Source organism: Hypanus sabinus, chromosome 3, assembly GCF_030144855.1.
Source record: "Hypanus sabinus isolate sHypSab1 chromosome 3, sHypSab1.hap1, whole genome shotgun sequence".
NCBI lineage: Eukaryota > Metazoa > Chordata > Chondrichthyes > Myliobatiformes > Dasyatidae > Hypanus > Hypanus sabinus.
This window is the reverse complement of record NC_082708.1, coordinates 15,947,840-15,969,422: the sequence shown is the minus strand read 5'-3', so window position 1 is coordinate 15,969,422 and position 21,583 is coordinate 15,947,840. Positions and strand designations below refer to the sequence as shown.

General features: G+C 45.6%; 1 protein-coding gene across 1 annotated transcript in view; it reads left to right on the top strand.

Annotated features, from left to right (window-relative positions):
- LOC132391062 (arylsulfatase D-like) overlaps positions 1–18,163 on the top strand; it is a 111,238-nt gene extending 93,075 nt beyond the window's left edge. The window contains exons 9-11 of the mRNA XM_059963754.1: positions 13,206–13,368; positions 15,374–15,495; positions 17,435–18,163. Of these exons, the coding sequence (XP_059819737.1) occupies positions 13,206–13,368; positions 15,374–15,495; positions 17,435–17,808 (659 nt within the window). The 3' untranslated portion in view covers positions 17,809–18,163. The remainder of the gene's footprint in view (positions 1–13,205; positions 13,369–15,373; positions 15,496–17,434) is intronic.
- Positions 18,164–21,583: the final 3,420 nt, after the last annotated feature.

The window sequence follows — 21,583 nt, the reverse complement described above, 5'->3', positions numbered from 1 at the left end:
TGCTTCCTGTCTGCCAACCAATTCTCTATCCACATCAATACCATATGCCCAATACCATGTGCTTTAAGTTTGCACACTAATCTCCTGTGTGGGACCTTGTCAAAAGTCTTTTGAAAATCTAAATATACCACATCCACTGGCTCTCTCCTGTCTACTCTACTAGTTACATCTTCAAAAAATTCTACAAGATTCGTCAGACATGATTTTCCTTTCACAAATCCATGCTGACCTTGTCTGATGATTTCACCCCTTACCAAATGTGCTGTTATCACATCTTTGATAACCGACTCTAGCATTTTCCCCACCACCGATGTCAGACTCACTGGTCTATAATTCCCCAGTTTTTCTCTCCCTCCTTTTTTAAAAAGTGGGGTTACATTAGCCACCCTCCAATCCTCAGGAACTAATCCAGAATCTAAGGAGTTTTGAAAACTTATCACTAATGCATCCACTATTTCTTGGGCTACTTCCTTAAGCACTCTGGGATGCAGACCATCTGGCCCCGGGGATTTATCTGCCTTTAATCCCTTCAATTTACCTAACACCACTTTCCTACTAACATGTATTTCCCTCAGTTCCTCCATCTCACTAGACCCTCGGTCCCTTACTATTTCCGGAAGATTATTTATGTCCTCCTTAGTGAAGACAGAACCAAAGTAGTTTTTCAATTGGTCTGCCATGTCTTTGGTCTGCCATGTCTTTGTTCCCTGTGATCAATTCACCTGTTTCTGACTGTAAGGGACCTACATTTGTCTTGACCAATATTTTTCTTTTCACATATCTATAAAAGCTTTTACAGTCAGTTTTTATGTTCCCTGCCAGCTTTCTCTCATAATCTTTTTTCCCTTTCCTAATTAAGCCCTTTGTCCTCCTCAGCTGGTCTGAATTTCTCCCAGTCCTCAGGTGTGCAGCTTTTTTTTGCTAATTTATATGTTTCTTCTTTGGACTTGATACTATCCCTAATTTCCCTTGTCAGCCACGGGTGCACTACCTTCCCTGGCTTATTCCTTTGCCAAACTGGGATGAACAATTGTTGTAGTTCATCCATGCAAACTTTTATAAGCTTACCTCTTCCCACTCTGTCTCCAGGAAAAAATGCTATTCCCTTTTCTCAGATCCTTCATCCCCGCTACATCTGCTTCCAGGATGCAGCTTTTCTTTCCAGAACATCAGAGATGTGCTCCTTCTTTAAAGAACAGGGCTTCCCTTCCTCCACTGTTGATGCTGCCCTCACCCACATCTCCTCTATTTCCTGAACATTCATGCTCACCCCATCTTTCTGCCACCTTAACAGGGATAGAGTTCCTCTTGTCCTTGCCTACCACCCTTTGAGCCTTCATATCCAATGTATCATCCTTCTGTAACTTCTGCCATCTCCAAATACTGTTGTGTTTGTTATTGAGGGATAGTGCAGAGCACACCAGGATGCCTGCATGCAGGATACTCAACTGAACTATATTGGTAACCCTGCTTGTACAGTATGTGAACTCCCCCCATGTGGGAGTGGCTAACTAAGTGGCTTAGGAATAACACTATTGACTACCACTACACATACCACCAAATATATCTTTACCTTCACCCCCACCCCTTCCACTTTCACAAGGATTGTTCCCTTTGTGATTGCCTTGTCCACTTGTCCCTCTCTACTATCTCCATCCTGGCACTTATCCCTGCAAACAGCCGAAGTGCTACACCTGCCCATTCACCTTCTCCCTCACCTCCATTCAAGGCCCCAAACAGTCCTTCTAGGTGAGGCAGCACTTCACCTGCTGGTGTTGTCTATTGTGTCAAGTGCTCATGAGGCAGCCTCCTCTACATATAACCATATAACAATTACAGCACGGAAAAAGGTCATCTCGGACCTTATAGTCCATGCCGAACGCTTACTCACACCTAGTCCCACCTACCTGCACTCAGCCCATAACCCTCCATTCCTTTCCTGTCCATATACCTATCCAATTTTCTTTAAATGACAAAATTGAACCTTCCTCTACCACTTCTACTGGAAGCTTGTTCCACACAGCTACCACTCTCTGAGTAAAGAAGTTCCCCCTCGTGTTACCCCTAAATTTTTGCCCCCTAACTCTCAAATCATGTCCTCTTGTTTTAATCTCCCCTACTCTCAATGTAAAAAGCCTATCCACATCAACTCTATCTATCCCCCTCATAATTTTAAATACCTCTATCAAGTCCCCCCTCAACGTTCTATGCTCCAAAGAAGCATTGGTGAGATACACTGGTGAGATACCAAAGATACATTGGTGAGACCCATTGCAAATTGGGGGACTGCTTCGTTGAGCAACTCCTCTCCATCTGCCCAAAGTGGAACTTCCCAGTAGCCAAACATTTTAACTCTGATTCTTGTTCCTACATGTTGATCCATGACTCCTCTTGTCCCAAGCTGAGGCCACCCTCAGGTTGGAGGAGCAACACCTTGTATTCTATCTGGGTTGCCTCCAATGTTTCTCCTTCCGGTAAATAAATTTCCCTCCTCTTTTCCTTTTTCCTATGATCCACTCTCCTCTCCTGTCAGATGCCTTCTTCTCCAGTTCTTTATTGTTCCCACTCATCTAGCTTCATCTGTCACCTTCTGGATATTCTCTTTCCTTTTCTGCCTTCCACCTTTTTATTCAAGCACCTTTTCCCTTCCTTTCCAGCCCTAAAGAAGGATCTTGCAGTGGTATATCTAAGGTATGGCAGGTGTGGCAGGTGCCCTGGGCAGCACTGAGCAGTTTCTATTAAAGTCAGACGAGCCATCCTCGGATAGTGAAAAAGAATTTTCTTCAGATGTATGATCTGTCTTTGATTATCATGGGTGAGAAGCACTAGGATGGCCTTATTTCAGAGCATTGTGTAAGAAGACCATGAAACGTTTCTTCACGAAGAAGGAAAGTGGAACCGAAGGATGGAAGAGACAAAAGTTGCAGGCAGAGGATGCCAAGAAGTTCAGCAAGTTCTTCATGCCCTTCTTTGGAAAGCCCAGAACAAGTAGTTCGATACATTCCATGGAGTCGCCTGCACCTGCTACAAGTTTGTTAGAATCCGAAGGTGGATCAAGTACAAATGTGTCACAAGCCGAGGAGGAAGTCAAGGCAGATAAATTCGAGTGTGATGAGATTGAAAGTGAGGCTGCCACAGAGAGCGTAGACATGACAGGAGGGGAAGACGATGGTGGTGGTGGTGTTGAGTTTATTGACGAGATTTAACCTGACGACACTGAACCTAGTGAACTGGATGGTGTCAAAGAGCCTCGAACTGTCATACCAGAAGTAAGTGAATAGTATGACATTGGACTTCTGAATTTCGACAAGGATACTGGAAAAGGAATTCTGCCTGACATGTTGAGAACAGAAATAATAAAGCAGGGTTCGAAGAATTTCCAGAACAGTGAGGGGCCTTTCCTACCAACAAATAACTGCTCAGTGAACAAAACTTGATTCAAGAAGAAATTGGGAAATGGTCATGATGAAGAAGTGACTTGCTCATGGCTGGTCTATTCCCCTTCTAAAAAGTCTGCATTTTGTATCTGTTGTCTTCTCTATTCCTGGTCAGACCATCAATCCTCATTGGAGCAGGAAACTAGATTCAACCTGTGGAAAGCACCTGAAAGGATTAGTGTTCATGAAAATACCAAGAATCATCGGGAATGTTTCGCACAGTGGAAAGAAATGGAAAGAAAATTAGCTGGAAACAGAAGAGTTATTGACGTGGTATTTCAGTCACAGATTGAGAAGGAAAAGCAGAAGTGGTGTGATATCTTGATGAGAATCCTTCACTGCATAAAATTCCTTGCAACTCAGAATCTGGCTTTGCGAGGACACAGGGAGTCACTTCAGCTAGACAATGACTCCAATGTGAGAAATTTCCTTGGCTTACTGAAACTACTGGCCATCTTTGACCCTGTCATAAAAGAACACCTCACTCATTTGGAAAGTCATCCTGGATCCACGTCTTATCTTTCACCAAAACGAATTCATCCACATGATGTCATCCACTATTCGCCAGAGTTTATTGAGAAGCATTCGTAAAGCCAAGTACTATGGGCACGAGTTCAACTCAGCTCCTGATCAGGCACACCTTCAGCAGATGTCAGGAGTAGTGAGGTATGTGGAAGTTGATTTTGAGAGGAAAACAGTGCATGTTAGAGAGTCCTTCCTTGGTTTTATCCATTCAGATAAGCCAGAAGAATGCTGAGGTCTTGGTTGAAGACATCTTGAAAGAGCTAGAGAAGGACTAAATGGAGCTACAAGATTGTCAGACAAAGTGCTATGGCAACACTGCTGTGATGGCTGGACACAGAAGTGGTGTTTATCAAAGAATAAGTGAGAAAAACAACCTGGCAGTGTTTGTGAATTGTGACAATCACTCACTCAACTTGGTGGGTGTACAGGCTGATGAGAACAAGAGAGATGCTGGGTTAACAGCTAAGGAGGAAATGGAAAGAGTCATGAAGGGAACACTTAACCATCCTCACAGAGAAATGAATGAAAGGTTCGCTCCTTTGCATGACACTGACACCAAGTTTGGGTTCCTTCTGGATGTCGAGGGACTGTGTTACGGCGTCAACAGTAACAACCTAAAGAAGTATGAAAATTTGTGCGAATTGTACAGCTCTGATGTTCATGGACAGCAGCTATATGAAGAAATTTTGGATTGCAGAATGTTGATATAAAGGTGGGTCAACATGAAAATATCAAGACTGAAGAGCTCCTTGAATTTATTGTTCAGTATGGAGATGACAGCATCGTCCCCAATCTTCGTATTGCTATTCAGATCTTGCTTTGCTGAGTGAGAAAGAGAAGAAACTGAAAGAACGGACTTTGATCACATCATAGACCAATTTGCATCAGTGAAAGCAAGGAAGATGCAGTTATAACTTTCATGTAGTGCCATAATTTGTTAATTAAAAAATTAACGAGCTTGACTTGTATTTTTGAGCTGATATTATGGTAAAGTTATCTAAAAGCTGGGTGTCAGATGTTTAGACAGGGGCGCCAATTCAATGCTTGCCATTGGTGCTATTTTCCGTAGATACGCCCTTGGGATCTTGGCCCAAAATGTCAGCTGTTCATTCACTTCCATAGATGCTGCCTGATCTACATCCGACTCCAATGAAGTACTCGGCGGGAGTACAGAGTCTGCTGCGCGTATGATTTCACATAGGCGTAGCTCACTGATGGAGTCCCTGAGTCAGCGGGACGGGCTCACCTTGTTTTGAGTGGACCGGGATGCAGCTCTTTCCGGTAAGACTCGCGGGGGTGGCTTGTGTGTTTACATCAGAACGGAACGGTGCAAGAACTCTGTGCTGGTTTCCAGATACTGCTCGTCGCTAGCGGAGTTTGTGACCATTTTGTGATGCAGACCATTTTATTTACCACGGGAACTCACCACTGTCCTTATAGTCGGTGTCTACATTCCCCTCAGTGCTAATGCTGTGAACTGTACGGGGCTATTAGCGAACTGCAGAATGCATACCCTGATGGAATGTTTAATCTCGCCAGAGATTTTAATGATGCGAACCTCAGGTCAGTGATCCCAAATTCCATCAGTATGTGGACCTTGCAACGAGAGGGGAGAACATGTTGGACCTAGTTTACACAAACATCCCTAAGGCATACCGGGCAGAGCCCCGCCCCCACTTTGGTTAGACCACATCTCTGTTATGCTAATCCCAGCATACAGACCGCTCGTCAGGTGTTCCAGACCAGTTCAGGAGCAGGTGAAAACCTGGCCAGCAGGAGCCATCTCTGCTCTTCAAGACTGCTTTGAGCACACTGACTGGCACATGTTTAGGGAGGCTGAAACCGATGGTGACCCCACCAATTTAGAGGAGTACACAGCATCAGTGACTAGTTACATCAGCAAGTGAATCGACAACGTCACTGTGTCCAAGACCATCATTACACGCTGTAACCAGAAGTCATGGATGACAATGGAGGTGTCCAGTGCTGAGGACCTGTGACTCCACCTTCAGAGCTCACGACAAGGAAGCCATAACAACAGCAAGGGCCAAACTGTCCTGGGCCATTGGAGAGGCAAAGTGTGCACATGCCCTGCAGATCCACAGCCGCGTCCAGGACAGCGGCGACACGTGGCGCATGTGGAAGGGCATTCGGGATATCACCAATTACAGGACAACATCACCTGACTGTGCAGGTGATGCCTCCCTCCCAGACGCGCTGAATAACTTCTACACTTGTTTTGAGGTGGAAAATGACATGGTGGCGAGGAATTCCACCCCTCCTACAAATGACCAGGTGCTGTGTCTCACCATGGCCGATGTGAGAAGAACCCTGTGCAGGGTCAACCCACGGAAGGCTGCTGGAGCAGACAATCTTCCTGGTAGAGTGCTTGGAGGATGTGCAGACCAGCTAGCAAATATTCTCACTGACATCTTCAACATCTCCTTGAGCAGTGCCATCATTCCAATGTGCTTCAAGGCAGCCACCATCGTCCCTGTGCTGAAGAAGTCTTCAGTGTCCTGCCTCAATGACTACCGTCCCGTTGCACTCACATCCATCATCATGAAGTGTTTTGAGAGGCTCATCATAAGGCACATCAAGGCCCTGCTGCCCCCCCCCCCCCTCACTGGACCCCCTGCAGTTCACGTACCGTCCCAACCGTTCAACAGACACCACCATTGCCATCACCCTCCACCTGCCCCTAACCCACCTGGACAAAAAAGACACATACGTTCGGATGCTGTTCATAGACTTCAGTTCAGCATTCAACACAATCATCCCTCAGAAACTGATTGGAAAGCTGAGCCTACTGGGTCTAAACACCTCCCTCTGCAACTGGATCCTAGACTTCCTGACTGGGAGACCTCAGTCAGTCCAGATCAGAGGCAGCATCTCCAACACCATCATACTGAGCACGGGGGGCCCCCAGGGCTGTGTGCTCAGTCCACTGCTGTTCACTCTGCTGACCCACGACTGTGCTGCAACACACAGCTCGAATCACATCATCAAGTTTGCCAATGACACGACCATGGTGGGTCTCATCAGCAAGAACAACGAGTCAGCTTACAGAGAGGAGGTGCAGCAGCTAACTGACTGGTGCAGAGCCAACAACCTATCACTGACTGTAAACAAAATGAAAGAGATGGTTGTTGACTTCAGGAGGGCACGGAGTGACCACTCCCCGCTGAACATCAACTGCTCCTCGGTAGAGATCGTTAAGAGCACCAAATTTCTTGGTGTTCACCTGGCAGAGAATCTCACCTGGTCCCTCAACACCAGCTCCATTGCAAAGAAAGCCCAGCAGCGTCTCTACTTTCTGCAAAGGCTGACGAAAGTCCATCTCCCACCCCCATCCTCATCACATTCTACAGAGGTTGTATTGAGAGCATCCTGAGCAGCTGCATCACTGCCTGGTTTGGAAATTGCATCATCTCGGATCAAAGACCCTGCAGCGGATAGTGAGGTCAGCTGAGAAGATCATTGGGGTCTCTCTTCCCACCATTACAGACATTTACTCTACACGCTGCATCCGCAAAGCAAGCCGCATTATGAAGGACCCCACGGACCCCTCATACAAATTCTTCTTCCTCCTGCCCTCTGGGAAAAGGCACCAAAGCATTCGGGCTCTCACAACCAGACTATGTAACAGTTTCTTTCCCCAAGCCATCAGACTCCTCAATACCCAGAGCCTGGACTGACACCAACTTACTGCACTCTACTGTGCCTATTGTCTTGTTTATTATTTATGGTAATGCCTGCACTGTTTTGAGCACTTTATTGCAGTCCTGGGTAGGTCTTTAGTCTAGTGTAGTTTTTTTGTCTGTGTTGTTTTTACGTAGTTCAGTGTAGCTTTTGTCCTGTTTCACGTAGCACCATGGTCCTAAAAAACGTTGTCTCATTTTTACTGTGTATTGTACCAGCAGCTATGGTCGAAATGACAGTAGAAAGTGACTTGACTTGATCTGCAGAGTTCCTCCAGCATCTTGTGTGTGTGATACTCTGGATTTCCAGCATCTGCAGACTGTATCGTGTTTAGATTAGTTTATTGTAATATGTTGTTAATGCCTGCGTCGTATGAAGTTCAGAGTAAATGGTATACATGGTAGTTATACACTCAGTGGCCACTGAGTATGTTTGTGGACTTCAACATCAAGGTTCAATGTGTTGAGTATTCAGAGATTCTCTGGATATTTGAGTTAATGTTACCATCCCGTCAGCCAATTACTGCCTGGCCCTTCTCCTCTGACCTCTCTCATTAACAAGGCAGGTTCATCCACAGAACTGCTGCTGTCTGGATGTTCTGTGTTTGTGCACCATTTTCTGTCAACTCCAGAGACTATCGTGTGTGAAATTCGCAGGAGATCAGCGGATGCTGAGATACTCAAACCATCCATTCTGGCACCAACAATCATTCCATGGTCAAAGTCACTTAGATCACATTTCTTCCCCTTTGTGATGTTTAACAACTGAATCTAATGACCATGCCTGCCTGTTTTTATGTACTAAGTTGTTGACACATGATTGGCAGACTAGATATTTGCATTAACGCACTGGTGTACAAGTGTACCTTTTAAAGTGGCCACTGAGTTTCAATACAACAATAAACACAGAGGCAATCACAGGAACAGCAGAATAATGCAAAGGTTGGAGTGTAATCTGAACGTGGAATGGTACCGGACAGTACTGGCCCTTCGGCCCACGATGCAGTGGTGCAGCAAGTATTGATAATGTGACAATAATGGACGAGGAAGAACAACGAATCTGAGAATGTGGTAGCATCACCAGGAAGGGGATGTGGAAGAGGTGATGAGCTCAAAAGTCTGATTGAAGTAGGGGGCAAAGCTGTTCCTGAGTCTGGTGGTCCAACCTTTCAAACTTCTGTATTGAAAGGTAGCAGTGGGAGAAGGGACTATAAGGATGGTATTTGACCCCATGAACACTACTACACTAGTCCTCTTTACACTCTTAATTATTTTTGTGATTTTTATGTTTGTACTGAACTGCTGCCACAAAGAAATTAATTTCATGACATTGACTCTGATTTCTGTACCTCCTGCCTGATAATAACGAGAAGAGAGCTTGGCCTGGATGCTGGGGTCCTCGATGATGAATGCTGCTTTCTTGCGGCAACACCTCATGTAAAGGTACTCAATGGTGCAGGGGGCTTTGCCTGCGATAGACTGGGCTAAATCCATCATGTTCTGTAGTCCTTTCTGTTCCTGGGTATTATTGTTTCCATAACAGGCCATGATGCGTCCAGTTGGGACACTCTCCATGGTGCAATGATAGAAGTTTTTTACAGTTCTTGTTGACATGCTGAATCTACACAAACTACAGTATAGTCACCATTGTGCTTTTTCTATGAAGGCACTGTGTGCTGGTCCTAGGACATATCCTCTATAATGATAACACCAACATATTTAAAACTACTGACCCTTCCCACCTTTGATCTCCTAACGAGGACCGTCTCATGGACCTCCCACTTCTTCCTCTCGTACTCTTTGGTTCTGTAAGTTTTGAAATTCTGTTTGAAACTCATGACCCTCTTCACCTCCGATCACCTGGTGGGAACTGGGCTTGTGGACCCCGGCTGCTTTCTCCTACAGTCGATATCCAGCTCTTTGGTTTGAAAGTTTAGAAATTCAGTTTGATTGAGGCACACAGCATTGAAACACATCCTACAGAGTATGGGCAATGGACCACGTCCTGGATGATGTTCCCTCACAGTGTATTTGTACCCTGTCCTTGGAGTCGATGGTGAGTTCAAAAGGGTGGGAGGTCAGACGTTCTGGGAACTATCGTCAATCTCAGTTTAACTTTGATGTAGCTATTCACAGTGGTGATATGATGACCCAGGCATTGCAGATAATTTGTAGCTCCCTGTGGAACAGAGGACCTGATTGAGGCTGCACCTGGAGTATTGTGTGCAGGTCTGCTTACAGAGAGATATCATTGAGATGGCAAGAGTCCAAAAGAACACTTGCAAGAATGTTGCTAGTATTGTGGGCCAGAGTTACGGGGAGAAGTCAGGCAGGCTAGGACTTTGTTCATTGGAGAGTAGTGGACTAAGGGGTGATCTTATAGAGGTGCAAACATTCTTAAGGAGTGTAGGTAGAGTGCATCAGTCCTTAAGAAGGGTCTCAGCCCGGAACATTGACTATTTACTCATTTCCATTGATGCTGCCTGACCTGCTGAGTTCCTCCAGCATTCTATTTATTTATTTATCTATCTATCTATCTATCTATTTATTTGTGTGTTTATTTGTTTATATATTAGGCTAGAAACGATATATATCTCGTCTTTGGATTGTGGGAGGAAACCGGAACTTTCCGAGGAAGCCCACGTGATCACAGGGAGAACGTACAAACTCCTTACAGGCAGCGGCGAGAATTGAACCCAGGTTGCCTGTACTGTAAATTGTCGAACTAATCACTATACTGCTGTTTTGTGTGTGTTGCTTTGGATATCCAGCATCCACAAACTTTCTCGAGTGAATTGACATTTTTGCATCCAGGATTAGGAAATTAAGAATTGCATGACATAAGGTTAAAGTAAAAGAAGTTTTGAAAGGAATCTGAGGGGCAGTTGGTCAATATATGAACTGATTGAGGATGGTACCTTAACAACATTTAAAAGACATTTGGGCAGGTATATTTGCCCATGTTTGGTGCATGTTCCCCTAAACTTCATCTTGGAAAGGTTTAAAACAAGGGTTCCCAACCTGGGGTACATGGAGCCCTTGGTTAATGGTAGGGGTCCATGGCATAAAAAAAAACTTGGGAATTCCTGGTTTAGAAGTGTGGGATTGCAGTGATTTTCTGATCTGTGGGTTCTTTTAGAAGTTCAAGAATGAGTGGAAATTTGGCTTCATGGTCGTTTATTTTAAAATCTAAAGAAAGGAACAGGTACAGAGCATTTGGAACTAAGTGAGAAGTTGAGAAACAAAAGAACAAAGAACAGCTAAAATGGCACTTTTGCAAAAGCTGGCAGTTAAAATATTACAGAAAACACCACATTCTTGAGATAAGAAGAAACCAATTAAAACACACATAGCACGTGTGTTATGTGCTAATACTTAAAAGAATAAAAAATGAAAAATGTGACAACCACTTTTCTGTCGGTAAACGGCACTTTATGAAAATACACAAGTTTAAAAATGACAGTAAACTGCAATTTTTGTCTTGTACTAATATTTTATCAAAAGCATGACAAATACCGTAAATTCCGGACTATAAGCCGCTACTTTTCTCCCACGCTTTGAACACTGCGGCCTATACTACGGTGCAGCTAATGCATGTTTTTTTTTCATGCTGCCAAAAACATTTTGCCTCGTAACAGTAGACCAATAAAATTGATGAGTAGTTCACAGAGGTCCAATGAAATTGTACGATAAATCAAGCGCACTTTCACAATTAAATTATTGTAAATCAGTCATTTGTACTCACCCTCATCAACATGGAAAACACTCGAAGAAAAGCATATGATGCAGCTTTTAAGTTAAAGGCGATCAATCTGGCGGTTGAAGAAGGAAATCGAGCTGCTGCACATAATCTTGGCATAAATGAATCGATGTTGAGACGGTGGAGACGCCAGCGTGAAGAACTGAGTCAATGCAGAAAGACGACAAAAGCTTTCAGAGGTAATCATAGCAGATGGCCCGAACTTGAAAACTTTCTTGAAGACTGGGTTAACACACAGAGAGCAGGCGGCCACGGTGTTTCCACCGTGCAGATCAGACTGAAGGCTAAAGCAATCGCCACCAAAATGAAAATCGAAGATTTTAGAAGTGGGCCATCGTGGTGTTTTAGATTTATGAGACGAAAAGGCCTGTCCGTCAGGGTACACACGACTCTGTGTCAGCAGCTCCCTCCCGACCACGAGGAACAACTTGCTAACTTCCGCACATTCACTCAAACAAAGATAGCGGAGAATTCCATCGGGCTAGATGATATCATAAATATGGATGAAGTGCCTTTGATGTTTGACCTGCCTCTCACTCGGACTGTTAATAAAAAAGGTGACTCGTCCATCACACTGAAAACAAGTGGCCATGAGAGAACGCATTTTACTTGTGTTCTGAGCTGCACAGCATCCGGACTAAAGCTTCCACTGATGGTGATTTTTAAGCGGCTGACAATGAAAGTTCAGTGAAAGCTGCCATCAAGAGTACAAACTCAATTCCAGCTGTGATTCCTGGGGGCACCACGAGGTATTTGCAGCCACTGGACATCAGCGTGAACCGGGCATTTAAAGTGGCGCTGCGCGTTGAGTGGGAGGCTTGGATGACGAGTGGCGAGAAATCCTTTATCAAAACAGGACGCATGCGAAGAGCATCTTTAACTCAAGTCTGCCAGTGGATCCTAAATGTGTGGAGCCGTGTCACAACATCCACCATCACCAACGGGTTTCGAAAGGCTGGAGTGCTGCGTGATGAAGAGGACCGCGTGCGCTCAAGTGAGAGCGACAACAAAGAGATTGAAGTGAGTGACGAGATCCTGAGGTTGTTCAATTCGGACACTGAAGGACTTTGATGGTTTTAGTGCGCAGGAGGAAGATGAAGAAGGCGATCAATAACTTTTCCTGGTAGGCTGCAGTATATATTTTTTTTACCAGTCGTTAGGAGATATTGGAATGTTGTTCGTGCACTGTTCAGTAAAAAAGTATACGCAACGTAATTTGTGTGTTACCGATACGTATGTATATTTAAAAGTAGCTGTGTTACAGGCACTGTTCGAAAAAAAGCATTTGCAATATGTATTTGTTTATGTTACCATACGGATTTAATTAAAAGTTAAGAAATCCTCACGTGTAATATCTTTCTGTGTAAATATCTCATATTACAACGTGGGACACCTGCGGCTTAAAATCCGGTGCGGCCTGTACAAGTACAAAATTGATTTTCTTTCTAAAATTAGAGCGTGCGGCTTTTAATCAGGTGCGCTCTGTAGTCCGGAATCTACGGTAATCAATTCCAACAGAAGGATATGGGCCAAATGTAAGCAAATGGGACTGGCTTAGATGAGAATCTTGATCAGCATGGAACAATTGGGCCGAAGGGCCGGTTTCTATGCTGTATGTTCTTAAGACGATGAATTGCATGCATATGGTAGCATGTTCAGGCCAAATGTCACGTGACATGGAAGGTGGGAAAGAATGGTAAGAAAGTAGCTGAAAGGAAATGGTTTCTTTTCCTAAATATTAATTCCAAATGAAATAACCACAGATGCCTTTCTGTTTTTCAGGTAAAAAGGGACTTGCTGGATGGGAAGGTGGGATTCGTGTCCCTGGAATATTCAGATGGCCGGGCCAGTTGCCTTCTGGTAGGAAAATTGATGAGCCCACCAGCCTCATGGACATTTACCCAACTGTTATCGACCTGGCTGGGGCATCCTTGCCACAGGATAGGTGAACAATTCAAAATATAAATCTCCTTCAGTGTAAAGTATTCCCATCTGGACAAACTTCCAAGCATTTTTTGCCTTTGTGTTCCCAATTACCTCCCTCCAGCATCAGTCTCCTACCTTCAATCTCCTCTGACCTCACCTTGCTGCATCTGCCTGATCTTCCTATCCCCTTCCCTCCCCAGCCTCTCTTTATCTCTATCTCCCTCTATTTCTCTTTATATCTGTCTCCCTTTATCTCTGTATTTCACTCAAATCCCTGCCACTTACTCCCTACACCCCTCCCCTCCCTGGCACTACCTGCCTGTCATCTTTCACCCCTCCTCAGTCAACCTTGGACCCTTCCCATCTTGTCTCTCCACTCATAGTCCAGATCCTGAGTTTCGATCTGGAATGTGAACAATTCCTTTCCTCAAACACACCTTGAACTAAGTTCCTCCAGCAAACAGTTGACAAACGCTCTTCCCACTCTCATCTCTTTGCATCACAGGTCAATTTTCCTGTGCTAAGTTCCCTGCATGAACATACAGAATGAGAACTTTACTTGTAAGAATTTTGTCATTGTACTTTTTCTTGAGACTGGCGGAGATTTAGATCTATTGCATGGGTCCACAAGCTCTTGTTTAATGGTACAGGTCCATAGCATAAAAAAAAAGTTGGGAACCCCGATCTGCTGGAACGTAGGAACATGAACTTTGTCTCTCAACCCCATTCTGCGGTGCAATGAAATTATCCTTAACCTAGTTTTTGGTAACTCTGGTTGCTTGAAAACAAACAGCTTTAAAATTGATACTTGGTTCAACCTCTAATACCATTTGCTGAAGAGAATTCCTAATTCTCATGGAAGTTGCTTATCTTTACTTGGAGTCAGAGTGATAGAACTATCTCAGTGAGAAACAATCCCTTCAGCTCAACCTCTCTGTGCTGACCAAACTGACCGACTGAGCAAGTCCATTTACCTGCACTTGGCCTTCATCCCTTGAAACCTTTCCTCTTCAAGTAATTGTCCAAATACCCTTTCGATCTAGTATTTGTAACCTCAGTTGGTCTCTTGTCGACATCACCTCAGTCACTCGGTGCTTCGCTCCCAAAATAGCCAGTCCCTGCACTGTGAGAGCCGTGAGCAGGGCTCGAAGCTGTGTGGGGGATCCCCGTTGGATTTCAAGTCCAATGCTTTAACCACTCGGCCATGTTTTCATACTGTATGGGGTTGAGTCTAGCCATAGCTATAAATGTACGAGACTTTAGTGGGGCCTAAGCTGGAATATGGCAAGGAGTGCTGGAGACTACTGTTCATGAACAAAATTGTAATTGTGGAGGAGTTACTTGTGGATTTACCAGAATGATGCCTGATTCAAATTACTGTGTAAGCTAATGGAGCTAAGCTTACATTTCCTGCTTAGACAATGTTAAATGCTCAGTCGTCAGTTTATTAGGCACCTCCAGTCCCTAATAACATAGCCACTGAGTGTATGTTCATGGTCTTCTGCTGCTGTAGCCCATCCACTTCAAGTTTGGATGTTCTTCTGCACACCACTGTTATAACATTTGGTTATTTGAGTTACTGTCACCTTCCTGTCAGCTTGAACCAGTCTGGCCATTCTCCTCTGACCTCTCCCATTAACAAGGTGTTTTCGGCCACGGAATTGCTGCTCCCTGGCTGTTTTTTATTCACCATACTCTGCAAACTTTAGAGACAGCTGTGTGTGAAAATCACAGGAGCTCAGCTGTTTCCGAGAAACACAAACCACCCTGAATGGCACCAACAATCATTCCATCGTCAATCACTTAGATCACATTTCTTCACCTTTCTGCTGTTTGCTGCAAACTACAACTAAATCTTTTGATCATGTCTGCAGGCTTTTATGCATTATCTTGCTGCGACATAATGGCTGATTAGATATTTACAACTCTGGCCACTGAATGTGTACTTAAACGCATAGTGAATATTGTTCTCTTCTCAGTGAGTTTGAAATATAAATATAAATTCTGCCCTTGCACCTTCCTAGGGTAATTGATGGACATAACCTGATGGGGCTACTGAGGGGCGAGGTGCAGAAGTCAGAGCATGAGTTTCTGTTTCATTACTGCGGAAGTGCTTTGCATGCAGTGCGATGGCATCCAAAAGACAGTAAGTGTTCACCTCCTGACATGTCTTCATACTCTGTAGGTGTGAATCTCAGTATATCTACAGGTATGTGTGACTTCACCGAGGCCACATCTGGCTGACTGAGCAGTTCGGCCTTCCAGAGGTAGAGGACTGAACGTTGAAGCTCCAAGGCCAGCTTCTCTGGAGGTCGGAGGCTCCCGCTGCCTGCAAGTCTCTTGAGTCCGGATGAGGGATTAGAGATCGGAGGCCCAGTGTCTGTGAGTCCAGGCCACGGATTGGAGATTGGAGGCCCAGAGTCTATGAGTCCAGGCCAGGGATTGGAGATTGGAGGCCCAGAGTCTATGAGTCCAGGCCAGGGATTGGAGATTGGAGGCCCAGAGTCTATGAGTCCAGGCCAGGGATTGGAGATTGGAGGCCTAGTGTCTGTCTCCAGGCCAGGGATTGGAGATTGGAGGCCCAGTGTCTATGAGTCCAGGCCAGGGATTGGAGATTGGAGACCCAGAGTCTATGAGTCCAGGCCAGGGATTGGAGATTGGAGGCCTAGTGTCTGTGAGTCCAGGCCAGGGATTGGAGATTGGAGGCCTAGTGTCTGTGAGTCCAGGCCATGGATTGGAGATTGGAGGCCCACTGCCTGCCAATCTCTGAGTCTAGATGAGGAATTGGAGATTAGAGGCCCAGTGTCTGTGAGTTTATGAGTCCAGACCAGGGACTGGAGGTTGGAGGCCTGATCTCTGAGAGTCTGGGCCACATATTGGAGGTTGAAGATCTGATATCTGAAAGTTCTGTGCTAAGGATTGGAGGCCCAACGTGAGTCTGAGAGTCAGGGCCAAGTACTGGAGGCCCAGGAGCAGCTTGTCCTGAGGTAGAAGGTCTGTCTATGTATGTTAATGGGCAGAGGAGGGTGAGAAAGGGGATTGTGGTGCCATTGTTGTCTCATTTTGCTGTTGTTGTTTTTGTTGCTGCTGCTTGTATTGCTATGTTAGTGCCAGAATGTATAGTGACACTTACAGGCTGTCCACATCCCCACACTTCCTCAGGTTGTGTTGGATGTTAACACAAATGGCACATTTCACTGTATGTTTCGATGTACATTGTAATAAATAAATGAATCCAATCTGATGTGGTAAAATCAAAGGAGACTCACAGACTCACATCACCAGCTCGATGATGTTTTCTTTCTTGAAGGTCCAGTTTTAAGCTTAATTAATGGAGGCATAGTTAAGACAGGATTCCTTCAGGTTGCTTTTGCCAGGTGGTAGTGGGGATCAGTTCCCACTACTTATTAAGTGCTCCCAATGGCGTGTGTCTCAAATAGGCTCTCACAACCAAGTCCTTGGCCTTCACATGTAGTTTAGCCACTAAGCCAGGTGGAACCTTGCCACTGACAGGAGAAGGAGCAAAGATGGGTTACTGGCGCCTTAAAACCAGTTGCTTCAGGCAGAAGGGGCTCATCAGCTGCGGTTGGCAACTCATCTATGAAAAGGAAAACTCTGATCTCAAATCTCCGCTGCCTTGTGGCTATACCCATTTGTACGCAAAGGGTTCAGGGACAGATTCCAAGAAAAAATCCAGAGGTGGGGTCCCTAGGGCAGTCCTACGTTGAGTTCAATGCTGACTGGCAATTTCTGCGGCACTGTTGGTGTTAAACTGTATCAGAGTCTGACCTGCACCAGGACCACAGCCCTCCACATCACTCCCATCCATGTAGCTATCCAAATTTCTCTAATTCAACCCACATCCACCATTTCTGCTAGCAGCTCGTTCTGTGCTCTCGCCGCCCTCTGAGTGAAGAAGCTCCCCCTCATGTTCCCCTTAAACATTTCACCTTTCACCCTTAACCCATGAAAAGCTTCGGTCATGCATGGAAATTAAAATCCTTTTGTCAGCTGCGTGATGTAACCTTGTTGCATTTTCAAGAATTTATTTCCTTCCTTCACCATTTTTTTTCCCTCCCTTTCAGCTGACTCTGTGTGGAAGGCTCACTTGTTTACACCCAGATTTGAAGATAAAAACTGCTACAAAACTGAAGCAGGGGACTGCCACGATGAGTCTGTCACCTACCATGACCCACCTTTGCTCTTTGACCTCTTAAAAGACCCCTCGGAGGCAAACCCATTGTCGCCTGCCGTGGAGCCTCTTTTCCATAACATCCAGGACCAAATCCGATTGGGTGTGGAACAACATCAGAAGACCTTGTCTCCAGTGCCTCTTCAGCTCTCTTGGAGTAATACTCTCTGGAAGCCCTGGCTTCAGCCTTGTTGTGGTTCATTTCCATTTTGTGGCTGCAGCGAAGATCCCACTGAACCCGGTAAAACACTGAAACCTGGCAAATAATTCTGATGACTGCATCATTATTATATTATTGACATTCAATGATTCTGCTTGGGAATAAAAAGCCGGAGTGAAATCTGACCATAAGACTGTAAGATATAGGAGCAGAATTAGGCCATTTGACCCATCAATCTGCTCCGACATTTCATCATGGCTGATCCACTTTTTTTTCTCTTGGCCCCAATCTCCTGTCTTCTCCCCTTATTCCTTCATGCCCTAAACAACCAAGAATCTATCAACCTCTGAACATCCGTAGGGATGTTTGAATGGGAATTAGAACAATTTTATTATTGGTGTGTGTACTGAGATATTATTTCCCTCGGGATCAATAAAGTATGTCTGTCTGTCTGCCTGAAACACTTAGGTTAGCATGCCATTCATACAGATCATTTCAAATCATAGCTACATCAAGATAGTGCGAGGGAAAAGGTACAACATCATGTTGCATTTAGTGTTACAGTTACGGAGAAAGTGCAGAGCAGGTGGACAGTAAGGTGCAGGGCTGTGATGATATAAATTGTGCGGACACAATTTCATTCTGAATGTATAAGAGGTCCATTCGAGAGTGTTATAACAGCGAGGTAGAAGCTGTTCTTGAGCCTGCTGGTGTGCTTCTTCAAGCTTTTGTATATTCTGGAGGGGGGAGGAGGGAGAATTTTCTGAGTGGTAGGTGCCTTTGATTATGCTGCTTAGTTAGAGTCAGCAAGAAATGGATTTTATTTATTTATTGAGATAGAACAGAGAACAGGCCCTTCTAGGCCTCCAAGCTATGTCCCAGAGCAATCCATCAGTTTAACCCCAACCTAATCACAGGACAATTTACAATGGCCAATTATCCTACCAACCAGTACATCTTTGGATTGTGATAGGAAGCCGGAAGGCCCGGAGGAAACCCACATTGCCATGGAGAGAATGTGCAAACCCCTTGCAGGCAGCGTTGGGAATTTGAACCCGGGTCACTCATATTGTAAAAACCTTGTGCTAACCACTACGCTATCATGCCGCCCCATTTTGTCAGGCTCCAATCTTCATCTGCTGGGGCTTTAATCTTTGTAGTATGCCTTCCTGACCCTCTCCATCTTTCTAACTCTGTGTTTCCCAACCCTTTTTAGCCCAATGCTTCCCACCCCCGCAAAGAAACTTCATATTTGCCAAAGCCCTACTTAGGTATAATACACTTTCTGGCACCCCCATAGTGTAAAAACATCTACCATATGCTAACATGTGTAACACCCTGGGTCGCCTCAGGCTGGCTCAGCTCGTTCTCGTCTAGGGGGAGTAGCCTTCGGCCCCGCCAAACTGGGTAATCAGCTGGTGTGGATGCTGTGTGATGTCCCCGCCTCGCCCAAAAACAGACAGTACAACATATGCGATTAAATGAGTACAATTTATAAAGGTTACTATAACTGTGATTAATAACGATACAGTATATATGAAGAGAAAATTAAAGAAAATGCGCCAAACTTATCAAAGTCCAAACCACTTCATGCACAGCCGTTGGAGCTCAATTACTGAAGTCTTCTGGCCACCATTCGATCCCCTCCGAACGCCTCGACTCGCAGCTCAGGACCCTCCGAACTCCTCGACTCTCCAAACAGCTCAGGACCCTCCGAGTGGTCAACCAAGCACATCTAGCTTCATCCCCCCCCTCCTCGGAGAATCTCCTGGCCTCGGACCCCCCTTTGGGGTCCGATCCTCGCCCAGCTTAGAGCATTGCGTCCTCTCTCTCGACCCCCTCGCGCCGATCTCCCCAAAAGCCCGTCAACAAAAGCTTACAGACTCAGAAGAAAGAACATTAATCCCCATTTGGTTTACAAAGGAATACCATTCTCGTTATCAGTAAATTAGCATTCCTGCTAGTTAACAAAAGAAAACCCTTTCCCAACAGTAACAAAGAGAAAAAAAAGAAACCCCCTTTACACACTTCCTCCACCAAATAAAAGTCATGTCCTCATGACTACTAAATAACTCGCCACCTTTCCTGCCAACACACCGTAACCCAAGCACAAACAGTGACATCTCCTCCCCACACAGTAACCCTCACGCCCTGTTCCTCAGGCGCTACTTAGGCCAACTATCTGGGAGTCCCCTAACCCTTCTGAGGCCTCCGTACCCCCTCACCTAAACCCTTCAGGCTCGGACACAACTGGGGATACCTTGGGCCCACTACCAACTCCTCTCTCAACCTCTCACTCATGCCCCACACTGCACACAGCTAACCCTCCCCGCTACACCTGACTCAATGGGAGAAGGGCCAAAGGTCTCTTCCTCGATCGAGGGAAAGTCAGCAAAAGGCAGCATGTACCACACATCCAGCACATCATCCATCGAATCTGTATTCTTCCTCATTCCTGTGATCGGTAGCTGCTGTTTGATCTTCTCCAAACGGAAACACGTGGCCTGCACTGCTCCCGCAGTCTCTTCAGCCTCCTGTTCAGTATTCACTGCACTTCTCTCCAGCTTTTTCTTCCTCATGACTTCTTCCAGATCAACTTTCAGGTTTTGCACTTCATTTGAACTGTCGATGGTCATCTTCAGGTTCCCTTCAAGCTTCCACTTCTCTCTTCTGAGATTCGTCTGTAATTTCTTCACCTCCGCAAACTCCCCTCTCCGGGTTCTCAGTTTGCTATTACCCTCAGTCAGACAACTTGCTTCATTCTCTCCAACTTGTAAGTCTTCCGAAAGGTTCCAGATCACTTTCTCCAGTCTCTCCGTCTTCATTTCAAACTTGATTCTGTAGAGACAGTCACTCACGAGCTGCGACCTTCGCCAGCCCTGGCACGTGTCCAGAAAACACTTTAACTCGGTAGTTCTCAGCTGCTCCTGCAACGACCTCACTTCATATTCTCCTGAGGCAAATCCAAACACCAAGAGATCATCCACATACACCAAAACTCCAAACGCCTCCACATCCCCTATGGTCTTCCACCTACCCAGCAGGAAGGTTGCAAGGGCTCCAGATATGCCCTGTGGCATCTTTTCGGACCCGAAGACTCCTAGGGAATTTATAACGGCCATCTTCTCCCTGTCGGCCCCACTCATCGGGATCTGGCAACATCCACTCCTCAGATCCAGCACCTTAAACCATTTCACACCACTCAGACAGGCCATCGCCTCTCCGGCCCTCAGGGCCATATTCTGGTCACTGACAGTGCACCTCTTCAACGCAATATAATCCACACACACACTGCCTACGACTTCCACGGCTTCAGGGGCCAGTCGCCGCGACCTGTCTCTCTCCGAGGTGTCTTCAGCGGTCAACTCCGCTCCCTCGTGGTATTTCGCAGTGTCCACTAAGAGGGTCGCACCCTCAGCTACGTCCCCCAGGCCGTACCACCACTGGCTCTTGTTTGAATTCGGAATCAGCCCAATGCTGCTACACACGTCCACACAAGCAGCTCGAAACTCTGGGTGCATCGACAATGCCTCCAAACAACGCTCACCCGCCTCCTCCGGGCAGGCCCCCAAGCGCACCAGCAGGATATTGGTTCTCTCTAGAACAGAAACGCTGCCCGTCTCAACAGGGTCCGGACACATCAGCATTAACGATTCCTGAACCTCAGTCTCCTCCACATTTGCCTCCAAGAACTCCATTTTCACTGACCAACAACCGTCGTCTGGATAATCACCGGCACTGGTACCCCGAATCTCCAGTGTCCTCAATGTCGTCAAGGGTAAATGCTTCCAATAACGGTTATGAAACAAACTGTACAGCAACTTAACCGGCGCCCCGGTGCCGAGGATGGCTTTAACTTGACTTCCATCCATCCGTAACAAC